General features: G+C 38.9%; 1 protein-coding gene across 18 annotated transcripts in view; it reads right to left on the bottom strand.

Moving 5' to 3' along the window:
* Positions 1–18245, bottom strand: part of TBCK (TBC1 domain containing kinase) — a 107785-nt gene that overhangs the window by 74828 nt on the left and 14712 nt on the right. For all 18 annotated transcript variants that reach the window (XM_040557110.1, XM_040557115.1, XM_040557111.1 and 15 more), the window contains 3 exons: positions 2926–3040; positions 1316–1389; positions 474–615 (listed from right to left, as the gene is read on the bottom strand). In XM_040557110.1, coding sequence (XP_040413044.1) covers positions 474–615; positions 1316–1389; positions 2926–3040 — 331 coding nt within the window. The remainder of the gene's footprint in view (positions 1–473; positions 616–1315; positions 1390–2925; positions 3041–18245) is intronic.

Genomic DNA, 18245 nt, shown 5'->3' with positions numbered 1-18245 from the left:
CCAAAGCCAAATAAGTATTTTTCAAATAAACCTTTAATTCCCTACTGACACTCTTTAAAATAAGGCAGATGTACTGCTTTCATAGTAAAGAAACTTTATTAGTTTCTCATCCTTTTTGAAAAGAATGAGGGCATGACAGCAATAGTTACTTCATGCTTATAAGGATAATTAAAACAAAAAGTTACCTAGAGAGACTTCTTGGTTTAGAAGCTATTACTAAGAATTAGATCACGCAATTGCATCATTGTGGCTTATAAAAGGCAGCTGCCCTTCATGATAACACCTGTACTCAGCCCAAGCCAACATGCATCCAGTAACTTGAACACCACCACCAGTAGTGGTCAGGTGGGAATGCAAAATGTAGTCTGATATTTGGAGTCAAGTGCTGGACAAGTGTCATTAACCCCATTAGCAAGAGCAATCAACTTGATGTAACTATTCCCCAAGAGTCACAATCAAACCCTCTTACATACCATGCAAAGCTCAAATAGTATTATGCCAAGAGACCACAGATCTGATTTAGGGCCAGAAGGCAGAGGCTTCTCACACTGTGTATGGTCGCTTGGTTTGACTATTCCCTGTGCAATTACTTCAGGTGCCAGATACGACGGGTACCTAGAAAGATGCAGCAACATTAAGTAATAATCTGTCTGTCCAAAAACCTATTGTTCAGTTACAGTAATGAAATTAATTTTGTGTTCTGAGAAACTTGAATTCATACCAATGCAGGTTGTTAGCCAAAACTTACACACTGCAGCAGTTTCACTCCAATGACCAAGTAGCGTCTAGTACCGGAAAGGTCAAATCTTAATTAAATAGCTCTGTCTTTTTGTGAAAGTAAATAACAGCACCTTTCAAAATAGTTTATCTATTTAAGGATTCAATATTATGTGTATGTATGTGTGTGTATATATATATATATATATATATATATATATGTAAAGACGCAATATATTTATTCAAAGTAAATGTATGTTGAATTTCAGCAGTAGTACATCAAATAAATGTAACCTAGATCTACCCCAGGGGTGGAGGGGGTTGGTCTCGTTCATTGTCAGGATTCCCATCAAATAACTTTTGAACTAGCAAAATAAATAAATAAATAAATAAATACCCCCCCCCCCCCCAAAAAAAAAACAGCAAAAGGTTTACTTGTTAAATCATTTTTAAAGTAACAATATCACTTGTTCCTTCAACCATTCATGATAATACATTAAAAAAAATCTGAAAACTTTCAAAGGGAAATATCACTACTACTTTTGTGCATCCAAGCAAATATCTTTAATATATTTGTATTGTGCAGCTCCATCCTTACCCTATAGGAAAATCAACATCAACGCCTTGAGCAGTCATATGGTAGAGTCCAAATTTAGCCAATTTGACATGTCCCTGAAAAAAATAAAAATAAAAATCAAGAGCAGCAGAACCTGACATTACAAGAATCTTTGAGTTTACAAATATGTATGTATATATATATATTTATGCTAATTGTATTAGCTGTCAGAAGGCAGATACTCATAAGAAGCCAGCCTCTTACATTTCTGTTTCAGCTATTAAGTACAATTCCACTAAAAGCTAGTAAGGTGCTTATTTCTAATGCTTTTACTCTCCAAGAGCACTGTGTAATCACTTTGGGGTACGTCAGCAAGTCAGAACTTTGTACAGTTACAATATGTTTTCAGTAAATTAAAAGGCTTAAATACTCTCTCGAACATTTTTCCTGTTTCAAAAACTGTTTGCAATCCTGTTTGAATCCTAAAGCTCCCTAAGCAGCCCCACTATTCTCTCACCTCTGCCATTTACCCAGCCTTGCTCCTCCAGTCTTTCTCACCAACTCATTACTATCTTGCTCTCTTTAACTGTATCCACATACATTTCAATCAAATAAGTTTTCCAGGTGCTTGGTTTTATTCTGTGGAGGTAGAAAGGTGACACCAAAACCAAAATAACAACAACAACAACAAAAAATAGGCATAGAAGTTAAACTGATAAATAGTTTCTGCTGGATTTTGAATTATACTCAGCTACTCTGCAGGTGGTGCAACAGTGTTACAACAGCGCTACATCAGCAAACAATTCAGAGGGCAGGGAAAAAGTCTTGAAATTTATAGTCTCATGGCCCCCTTCGCTCTTTTACTGATTGTAGGGCTATCTTAAAATCCTAAGTACTTTTGCTTGTTAGAGCATTATGGTGTTTATTTGTTTACAAGTAAGTTACCCAAGAACATATTAGTAAGTGTTCCTTTCTTCCTTCCTCCTCTTCTCTTTCTACCTTTCAAGGGGAAGATCTAGCTATTCTATTTAAATCAAGTAAGAAGGGGAAGGAGAGTGGGGTAGTCCACAGAAACTGAGCTCTTTGGCTGTTAGTTCAGATAAAGTGATGGCTCTGAATGTAGCAGTAGCTATTAATTTCTCTCATCTTTTTTGAGGGAAACCTTTATTCCACACTGCCAACTCAGTAGTCTGACAACAGAATTAACAGACTGGAATTTTAATAATCTAATACGAACAAAGAAATATGTTGATATCTTAAGAGTCAAGTATCAGACCACCACGAAACACAGGAAATGTTATTAACTACGTACTAGCTAAAAAAAATATATCCTTACTAAACAGAAAGGCTTTGTAACTATTTACAATGATGACAGCCAAGTAGACTTAGACCTCTTCTTTAAGAAAGATGAAAAAAGTGATTTGGGATAGAAGAAAGTGGGAACAAAAAATGCTGCAACATAGTTGAAATTCAGGAAATGGGGTAAAAGTATAGTAAAAAAACAACGAACAACCCACACTTTCTGTATATGCAATTCCCTCTCTCTCCCTCCCCCCAAAAGGTCTGCTCCTGTCCAGTCTCCAAATATGACACAGCATACCTGGCAGCAAGAGAAAAAAATGAAAAAAACAGATTCATTCCTGCAGCCATACCTTTCGATCCAAAAGAATATTGCAAGGGGAGAGTGCTCGGTGGACCATTCCATGTTTGTTCATATATTGCAAACCTTGTAAAACCTCGTAGGCTATGCATAAAATCCTTAAGGAGCTGAAAACAAAAGAGAAGAACATGTTATACCAAATATTTCCCCTCTAATTAAAAAAAAGTGTTTGGAATAGGTTTGGAACTCCACAAGCGAGATTTTCACAATTCCGGAATTGTTTAACGGATCAACACTGAAAAAGGTAGGATATGTTCAGTAGCATATACAGCTCTTCAAAATCCCACAAGTAGGTTTCTTCACCCTGAACTGGTCCTTAAAAACAGCAGAAAACTTATCTTGGAGACCAAGTATGACATACTCTCTGTGACACAGACTATGAGATATATGCCATTTGGGAAAAAAAAAATCCTTACTTGGTTTTTATTTGCTCTTCCTAAACCTGCTACTGATGTTAATGGAAGAATTTAACTGAATTGAAGCTTTGAAACTCAGATGCTAATGGGAGCTTATCTGGAGGACAGTGTAGACACACTGCTATATCACACCTATCGTCTTCTGTCATCTCGACATCTAAAACAAGAAACAAAAAAGGGCAGAAAACCTCACTTTCTGCAAAATTTGTTTCAAAACTTTGGAAGCATCATCTTTATCTTCTTTGGAAAGAAATATTTACCATCTAACCCATTTTGACATAACCATGACAAAGCTCAAGAAGTGAACAGGAATTTGTGCAGAGAACATCAGTCTTAGGCTTCCAATGTGCACCCAAAAGAAGAAAATAAACCACAGATGCAATGTCACCCAGAGAGATTCCTTTAAATTTTTTTTAAATCCTTTTTATCCTATTTTATTTTTTTATCACCTCCTTCTCTTGCTTTTTAAAAATCTGTGCAACAGCAGAATGAAGGGTTGCATTACAGACTGGCATGAGTGACAAGCCAGGTTAGCTGACCTAAGACCCAAATGAATTTCTTCATTAAGGTTTTATTAGCTACTATTCACTACTGTAAGAAAGCCAAAACTTTGTCATGAGAGCAAATAGCTACATTTTGACAAAATCCACAAGTCCAACAAATGCTCATGGAGTAGTGCAACATGGAAATACTGAAAAGAGTTCTATTAATAGTAGCCTATTAAGATCATTAAATTATTTTACATGGGGTTATTCTCCGGTCTTTAACCTTTTCCTTGAAGAAAGCCTCTGCACTACTTCGCACTAGTTGTGAACATACACTTCCAAGTTAAATGCTAAGCACAAAGGAAATCTACTCTAACATATGTCCACATTGCTGTAACTTGGATCACAGCATTTGGAAGTGATTCTCAAGGTCTTAGCAATTGAACCAAAACCACATGGCTAATGACCACAAAAACAAAACAACCCCCCACAACCATCTCACACCTCCCTTGCTGGCACTTTTTCCCTTCCCCATCCCTCCTATCCTCAAGTTACATGATACATCCCAGCACTAAAAGCTGTTGGCTATGTAGTTTTTCCACAGTCATTCTTAAGCAGAGATGCAAACACGGTAAAAATTTATGTTGCAGGCCTTCAGATTTTCTGCAGTTTTTGTTTGCATCGCATATATTCCTGATAACTGTTGCAAACCAAATACCCTCTTATTTTTGCACAGCTTTGTAAAACCTGTTACTGCAAAAAGTAACTGATGGAGAATTCAAGTTTGCAGTAAGGAACCATTGCATGTGAAAAGTTAGCACCTTATTCTGGCGTAAAAAGTGTTTCTTTGTATATATTTTTAAAACGTGAATAAAGTGCACTTGACGCCGTTGTGCCTGAGGTGCACTATCATCTGCAGACACAAGGGGGCCTCAGCTACCCATTTATTTTCCATGTTCCCTTACAATCCTGAAAAAAAAATTCAGGCAAATGCACGAGAATACTGGTTTTGGATTCTTTGCCATTTAAGATAAATCCTCTCTGGCACTGCAATGACCAGAAACACATGAATACAGTATTTTTAAATTACGCGTATTTCTCAAGCTCTCAGTGCCATCCTAATAGGCAGAAGTGTTCAGCCAAATATCTCACTCTCCAAGGAAAGCAAGCACGCTTCCCCAGCCGAAAAGGAATTCTGTGTAACAAGCTCTCCATAGCATTGTCGCCCATTAACTAGTCCTTATTTCATTTATCATGTACAACACATGGTTTGTGGCTATTACTAATGAGCTTTGCATTTAACTGCAAGTTCAACAGCAGTCGCTTGCCTCACTGGAGACCGCTACCAAGTTATCACCTAGCTTCAGGTGGCCCATCTCTCTCAGTTTCTATGGCCCCTGTCAACACTGTAAGCATTGAAACAGACTTCAGGAAGTGCAGAGGGTGCACTCTTGAAGCTGCCTCCAGGCTTCAGGCATGGTGACCTTTAAAGAATAAATAAATCATAATTAAAAATAAAACCACAATCATAATTAAAAATAAAACCACAAAATCCAAGGAGGACATTTAGGGCACCAAACGTCAGGGACAAGGTCTGAGCTGATTCAGAAACTTTTTCCTGAATATCGAAGCCTGTTTTTCAACAGGCTACCTCGCGTCATAACTATGAGAGATCTAGAGGAATGTTTAGCCACTGGAGCTCTTAAACAGGAGGAGCTTCAGCATCCTCCTTTAATAGGAGGTAGAAAGAGAAAAAAAAAAAAAAAGAAAACAAAAAGTAAATGAAAGGGAAAAAAAAAAAAAGCAAAAGCACTATAATCTACACCAGGAGAAAAAGGTGACAAAACAGAGGCATAGCAGGTTTGACGCCAACCACTGCTATACCACTGACCTAGTGAGGGCTGCAAAACCAGTTGTGTGATGCGAAATACCCCGTGCATCTCATCAGCTGTGCTCATGATTATGCCTTTAAACTGTTGTGAAGGAAATTATTCCACTGCTCAAAGCAGATATGGTGGAGGCATTAAGAATAAAGTGAGATCCACTTCAAGAAGTGACCTGAAGATCTGAAGGGGCACCAATCATCTCCAGCTTCCTACTTTTCCTAAACGCAAAAGTTTTAAGGCTCTTCTCTTTATCAACAGGAGCAACTGTAAAGAAGCAGGAATTTATCTGCGAAAGAAACACTTTGCAGACAGGAAAAAAAACAACACAGATACCATCTCTCTACAACTACCAGCACTTTTTCCAGTTCCTTTATCCTCAGTCTGGATACCAAAAAATCTACTCAGTTATAATCTACTCAAATAGACTTTTAAGAAAGGATTATCTTTGAGTGAGAGGACTGAACACTGGTATAAAATCAAACTGTTTGATTTAATCATTCTCTGTTAATTCCTTGGTTTTGAGAAGAAAAGTAGCTGTGAAAGGAGGTATTTATTTTGATATTCCTTCACTCTAGAAACAAAGAATTAAAATAATATATGGATTAATCCAATACTGGGTTTACATTTGAAACTTGAATGTATAAAACTGTAGTAAAGGAAGTACAAGGAGTAACTGAATTGCTCCCTCAGAAATTAATTTTGTAGACAGAAAAAAAAATATCTCTACAAGCTGATACGAGCAAGTTCAGTCATCAGTAGAAAGCCAGCATGGTTAAAGAAGCATGTGCATGGCATTTGTGGGGGAAGAGAGAAGGGAAGACTTAAAAACCCACAAAAATGAGGATTGTTTTATTACCTCCAGAATTTGTCAGACCAAAAGCTATACCAGACAAATGACTAATTTCCACACGCTAATAGTACACAGGTGGCTGCATTGAGCCCTCACCAAAAAAGATAATTAACTTTTCCACTTAGCAGTCAGCCTGATCTCCAGCCTGCTGAATTCTTACTGCTAAGGACGTGTAGCTGCTTTCTGGAAGTTTCCTTCAGGAGCAACCAACCCAATCTGTCACAGGAAACAGATGTGCCAGCAAAGTTTCGATCTCTTATCGTGCTGCAAAGTCACTGACAAGATGATCTGATTTCTTGTCACTTGTCACTTTTTGGACTCAGACAGAGAAGAAAAAGAAATGTTACTCTTTGTGCGCCCACTGCAATCTTCCGTATGACTGAAAATGCCATCTGGGCCTAGATGAAAGGGAAAATTTGTACTAATAGAAAGTAGCATACTGAGATCCTTGCCTTCTTCAGAGGATCGTTTATTAAGAAACAGAGAGAGAAGAGAAGAGAAGAGAAGAGAAGAGAAGAGAAGAGAAGAGAAGAGAAGAGAAGAGAAGAGAAGAGAAGAGAAGAGAAGAGAAGATTTATCAGGAACTAATTAAAGACAATAAACCCTAAAATAATTAGTGGAATGAAGAGCTGAGTGACTGTAACCAGCCAGTAGTGACAGAGCAGTGCCTGGGAACAAACATACATGAAGAATTGCCCAAGCTGTAAGTCAGCATAAGCACGAGAGCAAACAAAAAAGGTTGCAAACATTTAGATCAGAAATTGGAAACTTTATGACTTAAGGGCAGGATTACGAATTCTTGCCAAAAAAACAAAAGAACAGCAACAAAAAAACCCACATACAAATATTAACTACATACGATTCAGTTTGAACAGTTATTAATTTATTTCTGATTATTAATGGGAGTGATAATGAAACTGCTTGTGAATGTAAGAAGCAGGATCAGAAACTCCAAGATATGATGCTGTGATAACAAACAGCTTTCTGCAATTGATTATTTCCATTGTAGGTAAAATGAATGGCCTTCCAAACCTTAAAAATTGGCTTACTAGTGCAGACCCAAAACTAAAGTTGAGACCAATATCCTGTTTCCTAAAAAGATGATAGGCAGATGCCTAGGAGAGGGGGGAACACAGGACAAGCATACGTGAAATGCACGGACCCTGATACTTGCCTGGTTTCCAAACTGAACACACAGACACACAAAAAAACACACAAAACAACAAAAGCACCACCAACAAAACACACACACAGGCGTATACACACACACACAGTTTGCCTCCTGAGAATCACATCTGATAATGTTGGAACGTAAGGTAACCCCTGCAAGCCTCAGCAGCTCCCTTACCAGGATGCCCATTATTCCAAGTCTCTCATCCATGTTCAGAGGAAATGACCTGTCAGTTACTGTGGAAATTCACAGCCACCAAGTATTCTGCTGGTAAGAATCCCTTGCTATTTTATCACAGGGTTCTCTTCATGTTGCTCTGTTGCTCTAACTTCCAGAAGACTAATTTTAAATTTCAGCTCAAAGCAAAGAAAATGACTGCCAAACTCCAGAGTAGGAAAGGAGGTTTTGGAAAAATGCATCTGACAGCCAGCAGCAGTAGTCCCTGTGCATACCAGAGATTACTGAAGGGAAAATAAAAATTACTTTATGAATGACATCTTGAATACTTAGGAACAAGAGGACTGTAGATCACACAGCTGGAAATCAGAGGTGGGTGGACACAGGAGACGTGACCTATTAAACTGTTGGAATAAGAGCGTTCCAAAAAGAGGAAGGGAATAATGAAAAGAGGTAGAGGTCAGCATTCATGACAGTATCACAGAAGTCAGATTCACACAGGTTTCCTTTCCATGAGTTCAATGGAAAATTAATGCCAATCTACACATGAATTCACTGTATTCATCATCTGTAACAGACATGCATTCATGGTATTACCTGTTAGGATGTCTTCTCCATACTTTTTTGGTGCTGCAAGAAAACAGTTTAACATGGAAGAGCAATCAAGTATCACATGAGACCTTCCTGTCTGCTTACTGTTCCCAGTTCTACTTTCTCCTAAACAAAGGGATCTCCCTTTTGGTGAGATCCCTCCTCATAATCTACTTAACTGTAGAGAGCCCTGTAATTTTTGTACCTACCTGAGACATATACATGAATGTGTGTTAGAAGCAATGCTTCTTCAATGCAGTGGTAACTCAAAACACAAGGAAGCTTATAACAAAACCTGGAACTAGAACCATTTTGACTTCCCTCAGGAAGGCACAAGAAGACCAAGTAGAATACGGTTATGCTCATGATACCATACTCCAGAGTTTCTCTTTCCTTACACTTGAAACTCATGGGCACATACATAGTAATGCATGCTTAAGAAGTCCTTCATCCAATCTGTGTATCTTGTTTTAACCTCATATTATTGATGAAAAGAAGTAAAAACTGGAGGAAGAACATCTCAGCAACCAGGAATCTTAAGAAGCTTATGGCAGTGGTACACAGGAGCAAAAACACGGGTTCCTCTTCCAAAGAGGAGTGTCAGCCAGGGTCAGTCCTGAGGAAGCACACCAGAGTGACACAAACCAGCAATGTCATCAATCACTACCCCAGACCTAGCGAGACAAACAAGCACTGGGAATTCAGGAAGAAGATTCATCACAACAAACTGCATCTATTCAAAGTAGAACGGAACAGGTTGTGAACAGATGTAATATTTCCGAACTCATAAAAGTGACAGCATTTTAATACAAGCAAAACTATAAACCAAAGAAAATGACATTTGCAGTTAGCTCTATTACAGCCAACAATGCAGATAGACTGGTTAGGAGTGGTGTGGCCAAGTGGTTACAGCAAGGGATAAAGTTTGGGTATAATCCCAGCTGAGACAACCACTACACTGACCTCAAGAAAGCCATCTGACCTCCTTATGCCTCAATCAACCAGCTGGAAAACTGGATAAAAAGCAGGACTGGGTTGAAAACCAGATGTGCAGATGAACTGGGTCTTCCTGGGTAAATAAATTACAAAATACCCTATACAGGCCGTAAAGAGTTTGATGCAGGTGGGAATGGTTTATTTAGCACTTTATTACGTGTTTGATTAAAAAATGGCACTAGGGACTGAGACTGTAAACACTGCCAATTTACTTGGAAATGCACTCACATTATCAGAATGAAATGAACTGGAAAGGGAATGCAACAAGCAGAGAGTACAAGTCAGAAAAGCATGAATTTTATGGACAAAGTTCTCTGGAAGTCTCTAACTCGTGCACAGAGGTATTTCACACAGGATATCTTCAACAAGTTTGTATTGCTCGTCTGAGGAAACTCAGTAAATCCTTCCATTCCACTTTCAAAGTTTTAAGCTGGAAGCATGACTTTAAAAGCAACACAAATGATGTTACATTTTTATGAAGGTCTCAACTCATAATGTCTGATAAAAAATTCATAAAACAGTGGATGAAGGCATAGATAAAAAAAGAACAACCTCATATATACAACATATCGCACACAAAAAATTTTAATGGATGTGATTTTTCAGATCATTTTCACTTTGAATGTTTTAAATGCATCTCCTCCTCAGAAAGCAAAAATTTTAAAACATAGCACCTTGAATTCCTTTACAATATCCAGCACTCATCCTATAAGTGGGGGGAGTAAATGAACAAAGTCCTTTAGAAAACAATAAGCACATCTTATAAAGCACAACCTTAATGAAACCTGTAGTGCCTTCTGCTTTAATGCTCAGAAGGGGAAAGACACACAAATACCCAGATTTTGATCTTGCCACTAATTAACTAACATGTGAGTAGTAATTTTTTTTCATCTTTGCCTCAGATGTAAAAAGTATAATAATGATGCTTTCAATTGGACAAAATAGTACAGAGAAAAAGTTTCACCCACCACATGGTAAGATTTGGTAGAGCAGTCCCTCATTTAGAACCTGATCACAGCCTACACATTCTCAGATAAATAACACAACAGAACAAGATGTGCAGCCAACAATAACTGGCACGGATCACACAAAATCTTTGTTCTCTTTTGGACTTCCTCTGAACAAATACAAGTACTTCTGAAAGTTGTTGATCACATTTTGTGATCAACAGTCCCAGCAAGACCTATCACAATTCAAAAGACACAAGAAACCAAATGGACAACACAGAAAAAGGAAATAAAGGAATTAACTATAGTCAGGTACACTTCCTTTAATAACATAAAAGGCACCAATCAGATCTTCGGCTGTTCAGAAACATCTTGTCAAGCCTGTTTCAAACCTGACATTAAACCGCATGCTCTAGGCAAGGAGTACTGTCTTTTTGCATCTGAAAGCACCAGCATCTAAACTTTAAGGCATAGGATATATTAAATTTCAGCTCTCCAAAGTATAGAGATCTTGATAGTTCTCTATTAAACATCTACTATGCAGTAGAAGGTAAAACCAGCAGTAACACCAGAGCCTTAAACCACACAATTGCCGAAGCAAAAGTGACTTCCAAAGATGCAGGATAAATGGTCGCACAGCAGGCACCTCCTATTTCCTTACCTTTCTCTATGCTAAAATAAAAAGACATAGCTGAAAAACAATTGCTAAGTGCATCCTGAAATGCCAAATGTCAGTATCTAGCTCAGACCCCATGCTTCCGGATCCAGCTCGGTTCAGAAGTCTGAAAGCAACAGCTGTAGATTAAACCACCCGCTTCACAAATCTGTCACAATCACCCCGTTACATTACCTGACAATCTTTTTAGATTTAAACACCTAATATTACATGCTTAAATAGAAAATGGATGACAAAGAGTAAAAGATCTAGCAAAGATCATACACAAATTATCTCAGTTTGGAGAGTTGAGTGTGAAACGAAATCATGGTTTGGGATTTTTCACTATAGCTTTTATTCAAGACACACACAAACACACATACAAACACACTATCACCTTCCCCAAAAGTCATACCATGGGAACTATTAGAAAAGGTAAGTGCCTGATTCAAAATGACTAACAAACAAACTCACCAGGTCCACACACTCACAAGACTGACTTCAAAAAAAGAACAGTTCTTCAATTTACAAGGGGTGAGCTAGAAAGGGTTATAAAGATTCAGGTTACAGCTACATAGGTTAGATTTTTCTATCAAAGATATAGAAAATACTCTCAAGCAATCATACTTAAGTGACCATACTGTATTAACTTAGCCTTTAAAAAAACAACACAAAATGTTGCAATACAGTGGCAAGAACTGGCAATATTGACTTTGTAGTTAAAAGTAACAGAAAAGGAACACTATACATTTCAATGTGCATGTGAACTGTCACTAGTGATAACACATTGTTTCAGCATAAATGTCAGCCTACAAGGTGGTTATGGGCTTGGGAAAGTGGGTATCAAGCACCACAAAACATTTTCGTTACCCCTCAGCCAACTACTGTTCACCTAGGTCACTGCAGCACTGTGCTGATGAGAAATTTTGCTGATCCACAGCTTGACAGCTTGAGGATTTTTGTAATGTTAAAAACACTAAAAAAGTCAAGGAAACTTTACTATGAGAAAAAGTTTGAGGAACACAGGAATGTGAAAAGCAAAGATAAAGACCATGAAGTATTCTTCTTTTAGCATCACTTTAGCAACTTCCACATAGCTGGAAGGCTGCAGGGATCTTGAATCCTTCATACCTGAGAGCACAGTCATTTTGAGGGTCAAATCCTTGCAGCCCCTTTTCAAATCAATGAAAGGTGAAGTTCTCCTATGTCTGTAAAGACATTGTTTTTGATGGCTGAAACTAGCGTGTTAGCCTATCAAATACAGGCATCAGTCAATGCACTCTCTGGGCAAAAATCCTATTTTGAGCTGCTGATCTCTACTCATGTTAGCGGTGCATTCACCTACACAAGCATAATTTGGCCTCGTCTTCTTTCCTATTGCTACGGAAGTTTCAAGACTTATTAATAGAAAACCATGCATTCAATTAGGTGAAATTTATGAAGCAACATTCTTCCACACTTTTTCCCCCCAAATATATGCATGATTTAAGAAAAAAATATACCTAAAAGATTGCTCACACTATGTCATGTATGTAATTACATAACGACAATTATGGCAACAATATGTTGTATGTTTAAAGTGTTCTTTCAAAGGGAAGAATATAGTAAAATTATTCTTATAGTCACCACAATCACGCACTTAAAAAAAATAAATATATTATTTCCACTCTCCCTGTCTCCAGTGAAATGATATTCTTAATGGTTGCTGAATCAGCACCAAGAAACCAAAATAAAGACTGTTCAATTTCCAGGCATTAGTTTCTAATTGAATCAACAGAGCTATTGGAAATGATAGTAATTAACAAGAACTTCCCATCCTGTGCTGTTAGTCCACTCAACGAATATCCAAAAGGTTCTCAGAGATTCCAGTGTTACACTTAAAATAGACACTACCACGCTGCTTGTTCAGTGGCAATTCTGTAAAATCAGCAAGTCTCAGTACTGTTTGCATTGGTCACTCAAAATGACTGCTTTCCAAAGGTTTGCTGACAGGATACGTCTGATTAAATTAATCACCGTTTCTCTCTCTCCTCCAATTAACAGAACAGATAGTATCGCGCAGAGTTAGCGAGTATCATCTTTGCCAGGAAGAAAGGGAAGCAGGGTAGATGGGAGGATGTAACCAGAGCTGTCATACTGTGCTACAGTTAACTTAGCGCAGCTTCCTTCTATAGATCAAGGCCAGAGAGGAAACATTTTCTTAATCAAAAGGCACAGGCAGGTATATGTGAAAGAACAGTATCAGCAAGTCACTTTAGATGGTACCTTTGAAACACTGTCTTAATAAAACAGAAGTTCATATGCTTAAGCCAAGTTACTTTCAGATCCTAAGCCTCTTTTCGCTCTGACCCACGCCACCTTTCAGGCCTAGCTCAATGCAGACAGAACCCGAGCCCCATAACCAGAATGTGTAAACCTATATCCACCCTATAGCCACCTTACTGTGGTTTTACTAGGGCTGAGGACTCTCTTCCACAAAGATCTGTATCACAGCAAGATTTCTGCATAAGTTTTCACTCTGGGAGGGAGTTGAGTCATAATCTACATTTGCTGCAACTCTGCAACCACATTCTTAAGAGACTATAGGTCTTGTCAGACTCTCAACTGAGCACATGAATTGTTTTGAGATACAGTAACTAAGAGGGTGCTTTCTAATAATCTGTTGCTTACAGTGGCATTCTTCAAAAAATAAGTTTTAAAGATTTTACTTGGAAACAATGCTTTTGATTGAGTCTTTCAACAGGAGCTTTCATTCCTATACTAGTTAGCCCTTGGTTTACAGCAAATGTATGAATAGAAATAAGTTAACTGGGGGAACAGCAACACAATTCCAAGTCTACTTGAAGCCTTTCATATTTAAAGAAAAAACATCATCCCATTAAGCTAATTTGTTTGCTTATTAGCTTCTCTGCTTACAAGATCATGCCTGAACATGAGCCGGCTGTGTACCCAGGTGGCCAAGAAGGCAACGGCGTCCTGGCTTGTAACAGGAATAGTGCAGCCAGCAGGACCAGGGAAGTGATCGTCCCCCTGTGCTCTGCTCTGGTGAGGCCTCACCTCAAGTACTGTGTTCAACTTTGGGCCCCTCACTACAAGAAGGACTTCGAGGCCCTGGAGCATGTCCAGAGAAGGGCTACGAAGCTGGTGAAGGGCCTGGGACACAAGTCCCGTGAGGATCGGCTGAGGGAGCTGGGGTTGTTCAGTCTGGAGAAGAGGAGGCTGAGGGGAGACCTCATTGCTCTCTGCAACTGCCTGAAAGGAAGGTGTGGGGAGCTGGGGGTCAGCCTCTTCTCACAGATAACTAGCTATAGGACTAGAGGGAATGGTCTCAAGTTGCACCAGGGGAGGTTCAGGTTGGAAATGAGGAGACATTTCTTCTCAGAAAGAGCAGTCAGGCATTGGGATGGGTTGCCCAGGGAAGTGGTGGGGTCACCATCCCTGGGGGTGTTCAAGGAAAGGTTGGACGTGGTGCTTAGGGACATGGTTTAGTGGGTGATAGTGGTGGTAGAGGGATGGTTGGACCAGATGATCTTGGAGACCTTTTCCAACCTTAATGATTCTGTGATTCTTTGGCTGTAACACTGGTTTTACAGTGCTAAACATTTTTTTTCCAGTTTTAGTAACACATCAAATACTAAACAGTGATATTTAAGGAAGTTTTTAAGATGCTTGAAGAAAAATCTGGTAACTTTTGCCAGGTCACAAAAAAACACGGAATATAGTAGAAGTTCAGAGCTAAAAATCAGGAAGTTTTGGTGTTTTAATAGTGTTTTATACAAGACTGATGCACATTTTTTTCCCCCATGAAGAAAAGTAAAACCAACATTTTATGACTTTAAATATCCCACTAACAAAATGGTTACTTGACTCACACCAATTGTTTATCATGTTTGCTCAAATTTTAAGGGCGGAAGATCGAAGGTCTCACCAGAAAATAGTGGGATAGAGCTGTCTCAAAAAAAAAAAAAAGAAAAAAAAAAGATAAGGTTGCTTGCTTGGGGTTTGAGGGAAATTTTACACAAAAGGCTCCAAATGGCTAACCATAGCTTAAATAAAGAAACTTGTAAACAGTAAAGAAACTCCAAACCTTGTCTCATTTTTCATTGTCATCATATTACATCTGCAGGTCTCTGAAGATTTCCTTTAGCCTAAACGTCCCTTAGCAAGTTTTAAAACTGAATGACTTCTTTTGGAGACTACCAAATATTACTGATAGCAGACAGGAAAGAATTCACGTCTGCCTTTATATTTTCATCATAAACTTGCACAAATTTCAGTTGTGTCTGGCAGCCAAACATAAATTAACAACAGAGCAAGCAGGTAGTGCACAATACTGTTTGCCTTATTTTTGAACCTCTCCCAGCTTGGACAGATGTGCCGTTCTTCACTATGTGGGAAGAGAGAAGAACAGACGAGCTCCTGGAAATCCAACTTTCATTCTCAGGCACTCCAAGCAGCGAGCTCCCAACCACTGCAATGTTGTCTGAATTCAGAGATTGTGTATTATGAATTAAAGCAGCTTTGACCACATCACACAGTAAGAAGAGAAAACGTTAGTAACAGTGGGATTCTTAGTATCTTCCTTTCTGCTCCTGACAAACCTAAGACTCTTTCCCTTTGTTTCAGGACTAAAAAAAAAAAGAGTCCAAAAATCACTGCTTCATGCACAGAAAGCCAAGAGAACAATCTGAAAACACTCAAGCCATGAAAAAACAGAGCACTCCTCTCTGAAAACCTAAAAGCTGAAAGGCTGAGTTCCCTTAAAGGATTTAGCTTCTCTGAGCAGAACAGTCCTCTTGCACGCATAATCTAGCGCAAGCAGCACTGGTAATATCAAAGTAGCACATACAACCACTACCTAAGTACCATGATTAGCAAGAATGACAACTGAGCATGTTTTCTTTTGTGAGAGTTACTGGATAGCAGGAAAAACACACAGAACTTTGTAAAACTGCACTAAAGCAATCTCTTTACAAAATTTTCAGCCTTTGAGAGAAAAATGACACTTTCCTATCTCTGCATGACGGGATCAAGCACTAGTAACAAGTCACATTCCTAATTAAAAACAAACACACAACTACATGTTTTATCAAGGTGCAACACAATTTTTAAAGCTATGAACAAAAATTGTAGCAGCACACAGCTCCTCTTAAAGCCAGGTATTTCCTGTGAATCAGGAGACTTTACAACAGTGTCCTTTTAACAGTTTAGCCATACCGTGTTTTTTCTTTTTTTTTTTTTTTTCCAACTAAGTATCTAAAGGTTAAAAACCATGCTGAGATCCAGTTTGGTAGTTAGCTCAAAAAAATCTGGATCCTTATATCAATGGTACAGATGCTACTAAAAAGTGAAACAGAACGGAAAGCTCCAAGCACAGAACAGTCTGCAAATGCAGGGTGATCAAAGGGACTTTGCAACTAGGCCAATAAGCAATGGTGCTGCTAGGAATTTCTTAGCTAACTAATATTCCTAAAGGCATTATAAGGGCATCACTTTGATCTATATTCCACTGTGTCACCACAACAGGCAGGAAACACCTATCTAGAGGTAACAATAAACTTTTAAGTAGCCAAAGCAGATGCCTGTGAATAAAAATTAGAAAGAAAAGTACTAATCAGCATATAATTAATAACAAATTGCTTTCAAACTGACACGAGAATCATCATCAAAGGGACAAACAGAGATGGATGTAGTTGCATGTAGAAGAGATCCACGTAACAAAAGTTGCCAGACAGGTGAACACGAAAAGAACAGCTGACTGTGCCAAAAAAAAGAATGCATGTAAATGTGTAGGACAGTCCCAAACCCATTAAAGGATGACTGGCAAAACATAAAACAAAATAAACACTACCGGGAATAGAGGAGACCACTCCTTGTGGGTGGAGACAGACAATATTAGACATTAGTGAGGGTAAGAGTAGAAGAGAGATGAGTCCACCTCGATTCTTAATTCTCTCAAAGAGCTCTCGAGCCTAATCACCTTTATTTTCAAGAACCACCAAGGGCCACAGCTACCACAGATAATTGTGCAGCATCAGCTGCATGTTACTGTATACTCACAGTTAATTTAGGGTATGTGTTAAAGACTAATGGTTTTGTGTACACGGTGATGATTAATAACATGCACGGGTTAATGTTTTGCAACATATGTGCTATAGGAATATGCTTAACGTCTTTAAACCCTAGAAGTCTGGCAGATCAGGCCAGTTTTAAACAGTCGAATGATGGCAATCTCTAATTCCCTGGTATCTGCCTAGCCATATACACACATGCACGCATAGAAGCTGAGCTGAAATCCAAGCGCTGTCTGCCTATGCCAGTATTTGTCCATCGGAAAGTCCCGTTGGAACAGCAGCCAAGCAATGATGTTAACTTAGTGCTGTGCTCATGCTGTGGTTCCCACAGAACTGCAGGGCAGGGAGAAGGAAGCTGTACCTGAAAGGAAGGTGTGGGGAGCTGGGGGTTGGCCTCTTCTCACAGATAACTAGCGATAGAACTAGAGGGAATGGCCTCGAGTTGCGCCAGGGGAGGTTTGGGTTGGAAATGAGGAGACATTTCTTCTCAGAAAGAGCAGTCAGGCATTGGAACGGGTTGCCCAGGGAAGTGGTGGGGTCACTGTCCCTGGGGGTGTTCAAGGAAAGGTTGGACGTGGTGCTTAGGGACATGGTTTAGTGGGTGACATTCATAGTAGGGCGATGGTTGGACCAAATGATCTTGAAGGTCTCTTCCAATCGTAATGATTCTCTGATTTTATGATCATATGTGGTAAATCTACCACTTTGAGCCTGGCACTGCACTGATGTAGGTATGCAATACGGGACTAATGCAGCTTTGAAGCAGGAAAGCAGCTAGCCTGGAGTGAAGGCCCACGTCTGGGTCTTTTGCTCTGTGAAACAGAGGAGTTTGAAGTCAAGGAGAAAACATCCATACATACGGAAGGAATGATCTCAAACCACAATGACGTTAGAGATGTTTGCAAGCATATCAATGCATCTAAATAAACCAGCTGTCTGATCCCTAATTAGTGACAAACGCTTCCCTCAAGACACTGCTCAGTAGTTCCAGATGTATGAGTTTACATTTTAAAAATGTAATCCCTTTCTAGAAGTATGCACTGTATAGCAAGTTTAAAGAGTGT

The sequence above is a fragment of the Cygnus olor genome, chromosome 4, assembly GCF_009769625.2.
Source record: "Cygnus olor isolate bCygOlo1 chromosome 4, bCygOlo1.pri.v2, whole genome shotgun sequence".
NCBI classification, from domain to species: domain Eukaryota; kingdom Metazoa; phylum Chordata; class Aves; order Anseriformes; family Anatidae; genus Cygnus; species Cygnus olor.
The sequence above is the reverse complement of the archived record's forward strand: the minus strand, read 5'-3'. Positions and strand labels throughout refer to the sequence as shown.